Here is a 14306-nt window from a genome sequence, read left to right as displayed (position 1 = left end):
ACGCGGCGCGAGGGTGTTTCTGCCGATGAGATTGCGGGAGCTGGTTCTGGCGTAAGGCTTAACCGGGCGGGCGGGTGGTCGTCGGAAATAACGCTTGATATCTTGAGATAAGGTGCAGTCACCCGGAAGTGGCTAGTGTCCGCCGGTTTCTCTCGTCTTGCCGGTTGCACCGGTGCAAAACTTCGGTTCGTCACTGGCCTTGTTCCGGGGAGAGAAGCACGAGAAGCGGGAGCCCGTGTCAGACACGTCTGTACTCCACGGCCCCGTGGAGCACAGAAATGAAAGGAATGAAAATGAAAGTAGATGAAAAGACAACTTGCCGCAGGTGGGGAACGATGCCACAACCCTCGCATTTCGCGTGCGATGCTCTACCAATCGAGCTACCGCGGCGCCGTTTGCCCATCCACTTTCTTCGGTATTTATGTTTGCTAGTAGAACCTTGGGGGTGTTAGCCATTGTCCCCATTCGCAGACCTTGGCGGCGGATGTAGAACATCGTTTCTGCCGCAGGCGTCACCAGAACGTGATCTTTCGCTGGTACGCGTGTTGTTACGTTTCGCCTACGACGCGCGGTGTAGCCGGCGCGGATGCAACAACAGACGCCGGGGCTTCGTTCAAAGCGGCGGACATTTTGGCCCGTTCGGAGCGGCCGCGACGCATCCCCGCCGAGCGCGTCCCGGCATGTTCAGTGCCACGTGTCTTCGTGTGTGCGTGTGTGTGTGTGCCCACGCTTGTCAAAGCGCGGCAGCCGGGGAGAGGAGCTCCCCCATTGTGAAGCGAGGAGGTCTGACCGGCGCCGGCCCGGCTGATGCCTCACCTCCTTGTCTCTACATGTCTCTCAGTCCGTCCGTGCCTCGCTGTCACGTGGTGTCATCCCGTGACCTTCCTTCTTGCCCGCGACGCCAAGAGTATAAAAGCAGCTGCTCCCGGACGCCAGGAGAGGCTCCGAATTCTTCAGTCGAGAAGCGTGCTCTCCCGTCTCTCCACTTCAGTCGACCTGACCGGCCGCTCTTTTGCGATGCTAGAATAAACAAGTTGTTCTGTTAGCAGTCGACTCATGCTTTGCCGGGACCTTCGGATGCTTCCAGTGTGCCCCAGGCCGCCAGGCCAACGCTACCCTTGGGGCTTGCGACCCATTTGCAACAACGGGCGCCAGCGGTCCGATTGCAATAACGGGTGTCAGCACTGAGATTCCAATAACCGGTGCCATCGGCGAGGTTCCAACAGTGTCGATGGTACGCTGGCACGTGGTAATCACTGGTGCCCGCGTGTCTTCCAGAAAGTTCTGCGCCTTTTGCGTCGCGCATACATTAAATCAGATTACACAAGGTTCGGTGACAACAGACAGTGGATAGAATCATCAATAACATTCGAGAAACTTCCGATATATGCACGCGCGTCCTGCGCTGTGCGATAACATTTGTTAAGCAGTGAATCGTGGTCACCCAAGAAAGATAAACAAGTACATGTGTCAATATTTTCTTAATGTAACGAGTATTCAGAAATTGCGTAGTGACGAGCATAGCCTCAGAAATTTTTTCGCGTTCCTTCGGAGATTGCTTTGATCACGCAATTGCTGCGCTAGCTAAGCTGCGCTGAATGCCACTCATGCGAGAATTATCAAAGTGAAAGCAACTGAAGGCAGATTTACATCTTCCTAGGAGCGAAACAAGCTGAAAGCACTGTATAGCGCCGTAGCAGAGTCATACAAACCTTGCGCAAATTGTATTCCTGCTGCAGCATGGCGTTGTGGATGATCGACCGGTACGGGACCCACGAACAGAAGCAGAGGTGGCTGCCCGACCTGTGCTCTATGAAGAAGTGTGCGTCGTACTGCCTCACCGAGCCCGGTGAGCACTCATTCCTCAGTTCTTGTGTGGCAACTGCCCTGACCATATATAGCGCTTGCGTGGCCACTCGAGTAACCGGATGGCGCCTTTTTCGTGAAAGCGTATCTCTTCAAATCGGCAATGTTCATGTGAGGCTGCGAAGCATTCCACACCGAACTAAAGTTGTTCTTCTGTAACTCAAAGTTGCTCATACTTTGTTTCACATCCTTTACAAAGTTACTCCTGGGAATATCGAGAATGACAGCCCACGAACAAATGTCATGAAACAAAACATTGACAGCGCATGCCTTTTATGTGAAATCTCAGATTCAATGTTTAAAAGTGCAAAACAAAAATTGTCTGCGGCTTAGCTGAGCTAACCCTGGATATGCTTTTAGAAACGATGGAACCCAGCCTTTAAGAGGAAGCTTTAGCTTGGGTCATCATCATCATCATCAGCGTGGTTACGCCCACTGCAGGGCAAAGGCCTCTCCCATACTTCTCCAACTATCCCGGTCATGTACTAATTGTGGCCATGTCGTCCCTGCAAACTTCTTAATCTCATCCGCCCACCTAAATTTCTGCCACCCCCTGCTACGCTTCCCTTCCCTTGGAATCCAGTCCGTAACCCTTAATGACCATCGGTTATCTTCCCTCCTCATTACATGTCCTGCCCATGCCCATTTCTTTTTCTTGATTTCAACTAAGATGTCATTAACTCGCGTTTGTTCCCTCACCCAATCTGCTCTTTTCTTATCCCTTAACGTTACACCCATCATTCTTCTTTCCGTGGATCGTTCGTTCGTTGCGTCGTCCTCGGGTACTGCCATCTAAATACATGTAAAAGGTGAATTTGTTTTTCTCGGCAACCACTGCACTAAATTTGACGAGGTTTGTTGCATTTAAGATAAATACTTATAATTTAGTGACTGTTGGTTTCGAATTTTCGATTTAGGTCGTCAATTTTTTATTAAAAATTGGCAAAAATCGAAAATTTTCAGAAAACGGAACTATCAAGTTGACAACTCCGTAACTCAGCAACGAACAGTTATAATACAATTTTGGGAATTGCATCTAATAGTACATCTAAAGCGGAAAAATTGATATGTTACACATGAGTCTCAAATACTTAGTAACATGGAAATACAGCTTTTGCAGAACCATTGTAAACAAAGTTCAAACAAATTCATGTAAGATGTAAAATGACATATCGAATTTGTCTGCTTTGAATGACCTGATGGATGCCGTTTACAGAACCGTGATATCTGTTCTTGATGCAAATTTATGAATTTGTAAACTTCGTGCATCTATATTTTTCAAACTTTCGAATTTCTGAAAATTCCTGTAACAATATTCAGGCCATAAATCGAAATTCCGCTTGCAACATTCACTAGAATTTAACTTTCTCTCTCAAATGCAACAAATTTCATTAAAATCGGTCCCCGGGTCACCTCAGAAAAACGCTTGTGCGTTTTACATGTATTTGAATAGGCCGCGTCGGAGTTGGGTCCGAACTAGAGCTTCCTCTTAAGACGCAAACACCAGGAGAGGAGTAGACGGACACACGCTGTTTACTTGGTGTTTGCGTCTTAAAAGCTGGGCTCCATCGTTTCTAAAAGAATGTACCAATAGGCCCAGCAACAGACTCTTTCTGGATATGCACAGCGAAAGGTTGGTTTAGCCTGCTTAAGTCTCGGTGGTTTCACTTGGTTCGTCCAAAGCCTGCCTTTGTCTACGGTGGTGGTCCCGCTTCCGGAGCGAGCCGAACGGATCGCTCTTCCTCAGTCTCCGACGCTAGCTTCGCGCGCTTGGCGTTCCCGACCCTCTCCAGTGCAGCAGCTGGATATCCACGGGGTGGTCAGGCGCCGCTTGACGACGACGGCTCAAAGCCTCCCGCGCGACGCTCAGAGAAGACAGCCCGGCCTCACTTTCGCCCATGGTTGAGCTCGCACTGACTAGGCGAGCGCGGCGTTCCTCTTAGCCAGGGCAACACCACCTATAACAAGAGAAGGTCTGACAAGAGACAAGAGAAGGTCTGAGCGCTCGGCGAGTGACGTCACGGAGAAGAGGTCGACGGTGTGCTCAGCGATACGGGTTGAAGGAAGGGATCGCACCCATATGGGCAACGTTAACCAGAGCGCAGTTATTGTTTTTTTTATGCATAGTTGAGCTTGTGGCCCGCAGAGAACAGAGGGTGTTCCTAGATTGTTTTATTTATGCATTTACGCGCTGCATTGTTAAAAAAGCCCGTCCATAAAAAATGAAATGGTCCAACCTTAGGATTGAGAACGAATTTCGGGTAAATTATGACAGGGAGCATGGCTTATATTGAAAAGTCACAGTGCTGCCCTCTTCTTCAGAGTAGCTTCTTTGCCCTGATATATCGTCGGCGTCAGTTTGCCGTTCATGCGACTACAAAAGTTCTTCAACAAAATGTTAGCATTGCACCATAGCAGACATCTCATGACAACTTCACTGGTGGGCCCTTCTTCACATTCGGAACACATGTATTTATTCCAGTCTACATAAGGCTCTAAACGAATAATTTTGCTTTCGAGGCATTATTACATACAGTACCGCAGTCCACATATTTACAACACCTCAAATGAGTTTAGCAATGGAGATACGAAACATTCATGAAACTATTTACAAAGGAACAGCTGCCTTATTCGGTAGAATTCCAGTTTTTCTCTTTTTTGCCTTAACATTGGCACCCAATATTGTGTCATTGATCTTGTGGAAACACGAAGGCATGATTTTTCGGCCCCGATTTGTAATTGCTCCAGCATTTGGGCAAGCAGCACTTATTAAGCATACCCTGGCATGAACGTAATCCACATTCCGCGGCAATGAAGTCTTGCCGGACGCACAACCGCAATCGCAGCACAAGCGCGTAGTCTACATGCACGGTTAACGTCCAGAAAAAAAGTGCGCTTGGAAGCATGTCGCAGCATGCCAGGACTTTTCTAACCCCGAAGCTATCCAAGGAGCGGCAGGGTTCCCGGAACTAATCGAATTGTTGTTGCCATCGTCGGCCACTCGGTCTTCCGCGTCTCATTTTCAACACAGGTGCGCCTCTCGTAGCTTTATAGCACGCTGCACAGAACTGCACAAGCTCGGTGGAGCGAGTTACGTGATGCCTTGCCAAGGCTACGGCGAAGCTGGGGTCAAGTGAAAGTCATATTGCTGGCGACAGTGAACCTCGGCTCGACTATAGTCGGATACAACTTTAGAAAAAAGGGGGCGTTTACTCCTACGAGGCAGATGCACACGAGCATCCACCAATGGGCGCGCACTCTGGACCGACGTCATGCGCCGGACGGCCGGTGACTTCGCCGCTTCGGTCATCTGGGCGGGGCCTCCCCTTTTTTCTAAAGTTGTATACGACTATAGGTTAGTAAAGCTTTCGATTAAATAACAAAAGATCGGCTGACGCGAAAGGCCGTGTTTCTACTAGAAAGCTCGCCTGCGTGCATAGTGACATGGTATTGTAGTGAAAAAAAAAAGAAATGGAACAGAAGGATTAAATGACAGACAGAAGGGAAAGCAAGAAGGCGCTTTCTTTTTCTTTCTTTTTGCATAGCGAAGCTGTTAAGATTAAGCTTTAGCTCAGGCCCAACTCCGATGCGGCCCATTCAAATACATGTAAAACACAAAAACGGATGGACGGATGGAAAAAAACTGTAATGGGAAAAGGACCTGCGAGGTTGCCAGCCCGGGCTAAGGCCACCCGGGCATTAGGTGCGGTGAGGCATATCCTTTTCACCACTGCCCGGGCCCGCTGGATAGCAGCCATAATTGGTCGTGTAGTTCTGAGCCAGTCAGAGCGCTTAGCCATCGCTCCTCGAGAAGGTCCGGTTCTATCTTGTCCTCTACATATACTGATCTGATCTATGTGCACTTCCATAAGATGTGTGCCATGTCTGCATGTTCGTGTTTGCAGAGCTTGCAGCTCGCGTCTGGATATTGTGTTGAATTTATTCTGTTTAAGTGTACTGGGTTTCGGAACGTTCTGGTTTGCAATCTTCTCCAATCTGTTTCTTGAGACCTGTCGAGTTCTTTGCGGGGTTGTGGGTATGCTTCTCTTTGTTTCGTGTAGTGTGTCAGTATGTCGTAAGTGACCAGTCTGTCCCTGTCGTATTTTATCGCTTCTTCGTCATCCTCGCCTCCTCCGTCTTCTCCATCGCCTCCGCCGCAGTCCTTCCCCCTTCCCCGGGGGTTGCGGGGTGTTGGGCCGTCAGTGTCCGTGCCGTGGTAGGTTAGTTTTCGCGCGACTCGGTGGGCCTTCTCGTTGAGGTTGGGAGGGCCATCATGGTAACTTCTCCCATATGTGCCGGGATCCATTTGAGGTATTTGGGTGTAATTGTGCCGTTCTTAAAGTCTTTCTGCTCTGCGGTTCAGGATTTTGGCCGCCTCGGTGTAGACCCAGCCCTTTGTGAAATTCCTAATAGCCGTCTTGGAGTCGCTGATTATTGTTCTGTATTGTTGCCGACCGTTGATTACAGCCAATGCGATTGCCGTTTCATCCGCTGCCTCCGACGATCTGGTCCTTACGGAGCCCGCAGTCACGGTCTTTCCTTTCGTGCATACGACCGCCATTGCGAAGAGGGACTTACCTTTGTCAGCGCCGACACCACCATTGTTTTCCCGGTTTCGGGGGTACCGCGCGGCGTCTACGAAGAGCATCCCTTTCCGCGCGCCGTAGATTTTGAGAATCGTTTTCGTGCGGCATTTTCTTCTCTCGACATTGTGCACGTTATTCGGGATATTTTCCGTGTTAATTGCGGCTCGGACGTCTGGGTGAATATGCATCTTGGGGCCGTTCATTCCGTGGTAGTTTATGCCGATCTTTTCCATGATTTGCCTGCCCGCCTTGGTTCCGGAGAGTCTTTCGGGTTGCGCTATCCTCTGTGCTTCCGTGATTTCCTCCAGCGTGTTATGTACCCCGAGTTGTAGCAACTTTTCGTTTCTTGTGTATTGAGGGAGACCCAGTGCTGTTCGGTACGCTTTTCTAATGAGCGCGTCGATCTTGTATTTCTCAGCCTTGTTCCAGTGGACGAACGCCGCCACGTACGCGACGTGGCTGGTCGCGAAGGCCTGAATGAGCCATACGACGTTTCTTTCTTTAATGCCTCTCTTGTTGTTGGAGACTCTCTGTATTATCCGAATGGTCGCCGTGACTTTCTTTTCCAGGCGTGTTATAGTTTCCGTGTTTGTTCCCCGGGCTTCGATCCAGAGACCCAAGACTCTAATCTTTTGTACCATGGGTATCTCCGTGCCTATCCTCGTCGTTGATCTCATTCCCTTTTTGTGCAGTTCCGCTACGTCTCTGGACGGCTTGCCGAGCCTCCGGGGGTGGTAGAGCAGCAATTCCGATTTCTCCGCCGAGCATTCTAGTCCGGTGCACTTCAGATGATTTTAGATTGCCTCCACAGCCCCTTGAAGTCTGTTCTCCATATCGCCCTCGCTTGCATCTTTTGTGGTCCAAATCGTAATGTCGTCTGCAAAAACGATGTGATTAATGCCTTCTATTAGGTCCAGTTTTTCCGATAGTCCGATCATAACGAGGTTGAAGAGCATTGATGACACGACGGACCCTTGCGGTGTGCCAGCGCTACCCATGTCCACCTGGATACTCTCCTCCTCGCCCAGTCTTTTTCTGGCTGTTCTTCCCGTAAGGAAATTTCGGATAAAATTATACGTTCGTTCGCCCAGGCCGAGTTGCGCCATTCTGTCGAGGATGGCCGTGTGCTTGACCCTGTCGAAGGCCATCTTTATATCAAGTCCAAGTATTGCCCTCAAGCCCCGACCTGTGGTGTCTATGACTTGCTCCTTGAGTTGTATCATGGCGTCTTAGGTAGAGAGCCCTCTTCTGAAGCCAATCGTGTTGCTGTGGTACAGGTCGTTTGACTCCAGGTAGCCGTTAACTCTACTCAGGCAAGCGTGCTCCATCACTTTACCAACGCAGGAAGTGAGAGAGATCGGCCGCATGTTCTGTACTAAGGATTTACCCAGCTTGGGGATGAGGATCATGTCGGGTCTCTTCCATTTGTCGGGTATGCCACCGTTTCGCCAGCACTCGTTGATGTAGTCTGTCAAACCGCTCGTTGCCTGGTCGTCCAGGTTCCGGAGCATCTTGTTGGTCACTTTGTCGGGGCCCGGAGCCGACTTGGTCTTGATGGTCTGCAGGACCGCCTTGATTTCTTGCTGGGAGAAGTCTCTGTCGAGGTCTTCGTTGGGAGAGCCCGAGTAGCTCCTGTGTTCAACAGCTGGAGGTCTCTCAAGGTACAGCTTGAAGATCTCATCGCCCATTTCACGGAGGTTTCCTTTGTACTCGTGTCTGACCTTGGTCATTTCCGCTTTCGCCGCTGTCTTCGTTCCCAACGGGTCGAGCAGGTGCTTGAGGATCTTCCACGTCTTGCCCGTGTTGATGTTGCCGTCCATGGCGTCGCATACGTCGTCCCAATCCTGATTGCATAACTGGGCGCAGTGTGCGCTTCGATGGGCTTGTTTAGTTCCGAGATTTTGCGCCTTAGATTCCTATTGTGTTTCTGCCCTTGCAGCCGTTTCTGGATGAACTTTTTTGGCTTGTACGAGTTGCGCGAGCCTGCTGTCCATACGCGGAGAGTGACCACCACTGTTGTCGTCGTCTTCATGTTCGCGTCGAGCCTCCCAGTCGTCCCACTCCATCTCGGTCGTGGCCTTTTCTACGTCTCGTAGCAGCTCTCCGTTCCATTCTTCTGTTTCTTATGGGTCCCTGTTCTTTTTCGTCTCTGATTTTGCGGAATTGGTACCAGTCTACTAGCCGGAACTTATGTTTTATTCCCTTCGTGACGCGGACCTCTCATAGGGCTATACTGAGTATCCTGTGATCCCTCCCCAGGTCCTCGAAGGTGTTCTCCCAGGTGATTCTCCCGGCTCTCCTGCATAGCGTTAGGTCTGGTGTCGTGTCCCTGTGCAGGCCCGTACCCACTCTGGTGTGTGAGGCCGGCTCGGTGAGAAGGGTTAGGCTGGCCTTTTTTATGAGGTCGGCCAGACCTTTTCCCTTCTTCGACGAGTGTCCATATCCCCACTGCGTGCGTGGAGCGTTGAAGTCCCCTCCGATGACGAGCCTGTTGTCGCCGGTGATGGTCACCGTCTCGTTAATTAAATCTTTGAAATTGTGTGTTAGGCCCTTTTTGGATGGGCTGCTGTAGACGTTCAGGAAGAAAGTGCTGCTCTCCTTCTTGCTGCGTGGCACGACTTCTATGAGGATGGGGCTAATGTCCGTATGTTTTCTCATAATTCGCGGGATCGCGACCAGTCCTTTTTTGACTAATGTGGTCACGACAATGTCCCTCCCCGTCCCTTTTGTGCGTTGTTCGTGGGTGGCGTACCCGGCAATTTTGGCGTGGTCGAATGTTTCCTGGAGAATGTTAACGTCGGGCTTTTTTCTTTTTGCGGTCAATTTAATGTGTTGTGTCATTGTTGCTTTTTTGTTTGAGAAGCTTTTTTTGTTTTGTTTGAGAAACGTTTTCCCAAGATTCACCCTGCACTGATTTTACTGAAATTTGCTGCATTTGAGGGAGAAAGTTAAATTGTAGTGACTACTGGAAGCGGAATTTCTATTTAGGGCCAGGCACGTACCCAGGGGGGGGGGGTGCCCCCTCCCCCTCCCCGCTTATGCCACCACTCCTCACACATTCCTGAAGCGCCGCTAAATCGATGTTGATGCTTGACAACTATTCAGCGGTCAACATTTTGCTGTGTTTTTCACTCCTTTTGGATGGCGGTAGTTATCGGCATCTCATGGGGTGTGACGGCCAGTTTTCTCATATGTTCGCGGTGCCCGCGCGATTAACTCAAGATGCGTTCAGTTGTCACCATCTATTCAACGGTCGCGTTCATCGCTATTGCTTCGTTCGTTCAACCTTCTTTGTTCAGATTGATCCAGGGACCAGGAAAGGGATTCGGTTCTTAGTAAGCTGGTCTGTATACTCGTGGAACGAGTAAAACTCTTGCTTGGGCTATAGTTGGTTCATGCTTGAATGAGTAAAGGCCTAGGCGCAATAGACCAGGACAGAAGAAGGACAGAAGGTGCCGGTCCTGTCGTTTGTGTTCTTCTTCTGTCCTGGTCTATTGCGCCTAGGTCTTTACTCATTCGTGGAACGAGTTGCTGCCGGAGAAAACGCCACTTGCGTTGAACGTTTCCTGTTGCTTCATTATTTCCTCGAGTGACGGCTCGCCGCGGTGCTGGCAGATCCCCGGAACCATATACCTGCGATATGGGTTAGATAAGGTGGAAAATAAAATAATGAGTAACAGCGTCCATCATCAAACCCTGCAGTAAGCCTTACACCCATAAGCAATATGAAGGTCACCTGTTACCTCGTCTGGTTTTCCCCTAATTGTACAACACTGCTCGTGAAAAATTGGCAACTGCAAACAAGAGTCGCAAGGTGTTCAGAAATTAAGTGATCTACTAAGGGAGAGAGCCAAGGCAATAGCCAAACAGGAAGGAAAAGCGAAAATTAACAAATTTATTCGCTGTTTATGAAAATATTTATGGATCAACTTCTTTTTACTTAATAAGGAAATAGAGGAAACGCCGCCGGAAGTGGAGAACAATTCCGTGTACTTTGAATGACGCTTCCACAGTTATCACTCGAACCGCCTGACGTAGCCACTTCACTGCTTTGCTTATGTGGGTGTTTTTCTAATCTTTCGCGGCGGGCGCAGTACGTCTAGAACCGCAGCGTCCTGCGCTCTACGCAGTTGTACGAGACTGGCGGCCACGCATCGTTGCGCAACTTCCCAAATAACAATACGGGTCGGCTTTGACACGTGGTAGAGCAGTAAACGAGGGATACAAATGAGTGAGTATAAGAAAATTTGAAACAAGTTAATCTCTGATCTCAAGAAAGCTCGATGTGAATATTACAAGAATAGGTTTATTGCTGTTTCTCATGACCCTAAAAAAATTTGGAACACATTACGATTGCTTATTGGTCAACAACAGAACAGCATCTCTGGTACACTAATTACTGATGGTGTCGAATACAGTAAAGAGACTTTGTCAGATAAATTCAATTCCCACTTTTTATCTTCAGGCGCATATTCATCTTCCGCACTCAGCTAGATGCACAGAAATATATATCCTCTTGCATTACGAATTCTATATTTATGTCTCCTTGCAGTGAATTTGAGATAAACTCTTTTCTTAAGAGGCTAAATAAAAATACTGCTGCCGGTAATGACGACATTAAAGCTACTCCAATTATTTTCGTTGCTAACCTTTTATCAGCACCTTTGCAGCATATTTGCAACAGAGCATTATCAACAGGCATTTTTCCAGTTAATATGAAAATAGCTAGGGTTGCGGTCTTGCACAAAGGTGGTCCTTTGAGTAATCTTAACAATTATCGACCGATTTTGGTGTTACCTTTATTCTCAAAGGTTTTAGAGCACATAATAAAAACAAGAATAATCAAGTTTCTTGATGAACATGAATTGCTTATCAAGGAACAATTCGGCTTTCGCGAGAAAAAATCTACTGAAACAGCTTTACTTAGTATCAAAGAAAAATTAGCAAAGAATATTGATAGCAAGGTGTTCACCCTAGGAATTTTTTTAGACTTCCGAAAAGCATTTGACTCGGTCAAGCATAATATACTGTTTGAAAAATTACCACATTACGGCATTCGAGGGTTAGCTCTACAATTAGTGCGCAGTTACTTAACAGACAGGCTACAGTATACGTTTCTTCACGGGTATAAATTTCAGCTACAGACTTTGAAATTCGGTGTACCACAAGGTTCTATACTCGGTCCACTCTTTTTTACTATCTACATAAATGATATCGTGCCGGTACCACAATCTTCCTCTATAGTTCTGCATGCGGATGATACCAGCTTGTTTTTCTCTGGAAGCCGTTTAAGAGATTTAGAAATCGCGGCGAACGAATGCTTGATATCGCTTTCTTACTGGCTTGAGTGTAACCAGCTAGAATTAAATGTTAGTAAAAGTAAAGATATTTTATTCAAAGGCAGAAATAAACGCGAAGATTACGCCATTTCTGTTATGTTTAAAAATAATGACATCGAGCGTGTCCCGTTGTTTAAATTCTTAAGTGTACTTTTTCATGAAAATCTCAGTTGGACACCGCAAATCACGTACAGGGAAATTGTCGATCACTACAAAGCCGAAAGAAGAATCTTTCCGCCTCCGCATCGGTCTCTCTCTCTGGAGGACGCTCGCATTTGGCGACGCCTCCAGGGAAACAATTACACATCACCACATTGGATTTACTTAACACAGACGAGGGACTATAACGACTCCCTCTGCAAAATTTGTAAGCAAAAAGGTACGCTACACCATATAATATAGGAGTGTGCTGGTTCCCCAGGGGCCAAGGAAAACATTGTCAGTAGAGAAGCCTGGGAGGCCTTGCTCCAGAGCGAGGCTGAAGACGACCAGCGTCGAGCTTCGTCCTGCTTCGTCCTCCTCCCCTACCTACGTGTAGGTTAAGAGGCGGGCACCCCAGCTCGGTGGAACAATAAAGTTTTCATTCATTCATTCACCGCAAATCAACAAAGTACGTGCCAGTATGTCTAGATCAATTTCTGTCTTATATAAACTTAGGTCTCTAGTACCAAACTGGCTAAAGCTCCAGTTATATTATTCACTAGTTCACTCTCATCTCAATTACTGTCTCTTAATATGGGGTACGACTTCAGGAACGAACCTTGAAAGGTTAAAAATTATACAAAAGAGAGCTGTTCGCTGCATAGAAAATCTGGAACCAACTGAACACACTGCGCCATATTTTATCAAGCTTAAATTGCTTACTGTTAACCAACTTTTTAATCTGAAGCTCGCCTTGTATATTCGCAAGGAAATTGGAAATGAATGGACTAGTTATATGGCTCAGTGCTACCCTACTAATGTTCCCTATGATCTCCGACACGAGCGATTTAGAATACCGTTATTCAGAACCATTTACGGTAATCAAACATTGCTCTACCTTATACCTAACTTTCTCCGCAACAATAGTCATATCCATGAACTTATTGAAAACTGTACTTCTATCCGTAGTTTAAAGAAAAATGTTACAATGTACTTACTGTCTGGTGCTCTGTCCTAAATAAGTTCTTGAGTTAAAAAAAAAACATTTTTATTCTTCTATAACCTCTGTGTTCTGCTGCGTTTTCTAACAGTTATACATTGTTAGGAATTATGTTACATTTTGTATAACGCTTGCACAAACTTTGTACTTTTTAATATGTTGCCATTTATGTACGCGTTTGTGCTTCTTATGGGTTGTTGCTGTTGCATTATTGTGTGATTCCGTTACTCAATTTAAAATGCCTAATCACGATATTACCTCTGTTCATGAAAATCTTTTTGTGGTGCTTTAATGTACAAAGCCATTGTTTTTCTTTTTTTTATTCTCACTGCTTCTGAGCAAATGTATGGGTGGAGGGACCTTAGTCAGGCAGAGCTCATCTGCCTTTTAGTCCTTTCAACCCAGGCAATGTATGTCTGAATAAACAAACTGAACTGAAATGAACTGTGATTACTCCGCAAATATATATTTCTCTATAATTCTTCCAGAGCTAATTAAAAAAAACTCTACTATAGTCGGGTACAACCTAAGTCTGCACTGAAGCCCTGCCCACGCCCTCATTTCTGGCAGCCACTGTTCCTCCGCCGGGGCTGCAAATAAATCGTACTTCAAACTTTTCTTGTTACCCAAAGAAGGCGGTAATCACAAAAATAAAATTATTAGCGCCTAATTTTATACGTTTTCTTTCGCCTATTATAGTGGAATGGCGTAAGTCTAATTCCTTATTGAACTGAAATAAAATGGTAGCTTCGTTGCATCTATTTATTGGCAATTTTCATTTCAGTTGGCAGTGAAGTTTCATGAATAAAACGGGCTAAGCAGTTAAATGAACTGTACCGCAGAATGAACTGTACCGCAGACTCCATACACTTTGTCCATGTCGGTTGCACATCTCATTGCTTCCGAGTACTACTTGTTGGGGGGCTAGTTGGTGCATGTTTTCAGAAGAGGGTTGTATCGCCGAAAAAGACAACACATAGCAAGCGAGACCGGACCGTCTCGCTTGCTGTGTGTTGTCTTTTTCGGCGCTAGAACCCTCTTCTGGACTCATTGCTTCCGCCGATGAAAAGACTTTTCAAGAACAGCCGACTCTCTGAAGCTATCAGGTACGACGCCAATTTTGAAAAGGCAGCATGACAATGATTTTGTTCGCTTCTGTGATTGGCTGCCGGAGTAACACAACCCCGCGCGGTCCGTGGGACTTGGTTGCTAACTGTTTTTTTTTTAAGTTGTATTCTACTATAGAAATCTTTATTTTACACTTTCGCTTATTTACTTGTTTTTGGCAGTGTTCTTCCTGCGCTTCTTTTCTGCGCCAGTCTATTTGATGTGGTTTCTTGCTTGCCAAGTAAAGGAGAGGTTTATCTCGCAGGC

The 14306-nt window shown here is 47.1% G+C and overlaps 1 protein-coding gene across 2 annotated transcripts in view; it reads left to right on the top strand.

Moving 5' to 3' along the window:
- The window catches only part of LOC135911968 (isobutyryl-CoA dehydrogenase, mitochondrial-like), a 105215-nt gene that overhangs the window by 41064 nt on the left and 49845 nt on the right, over positions 1–14306 (top strand). For both annotated transcript variants that reach the window (XM_065444350.1, XM_065444349.2), the window contains exon 4: positions 1740–1849. In XM_065444350.1, the coding sequence (XP_065300422.1) occupies positions 1740–1849 (110 nt within the window). The remainder of the gene's footprint in view (positions 1–1739; positions 1850–14306) is intronic.

The sequence above is a fragment of the Dermacentor albipictus genome, chromosome 10 (assembly GCF_038994185.2).
Source record: "Dermacentor albipictus isolate Rhodes 1998 colony chromosome 10, USDA_Dalb.pri_finalv2, whole genome shotgun sequence".
Classification (NCBI taxonomy): Eukaryota; Metazoa; Arthropoda; class Arachnida; order Ixodida; family Ixodidae; genus Dermacentor; species Dermacentor albipictus.
Note: the sequence above shows the minus strand (reverse complement) of the source record. Positions and strands in the feature narration are given on the sequence as shown.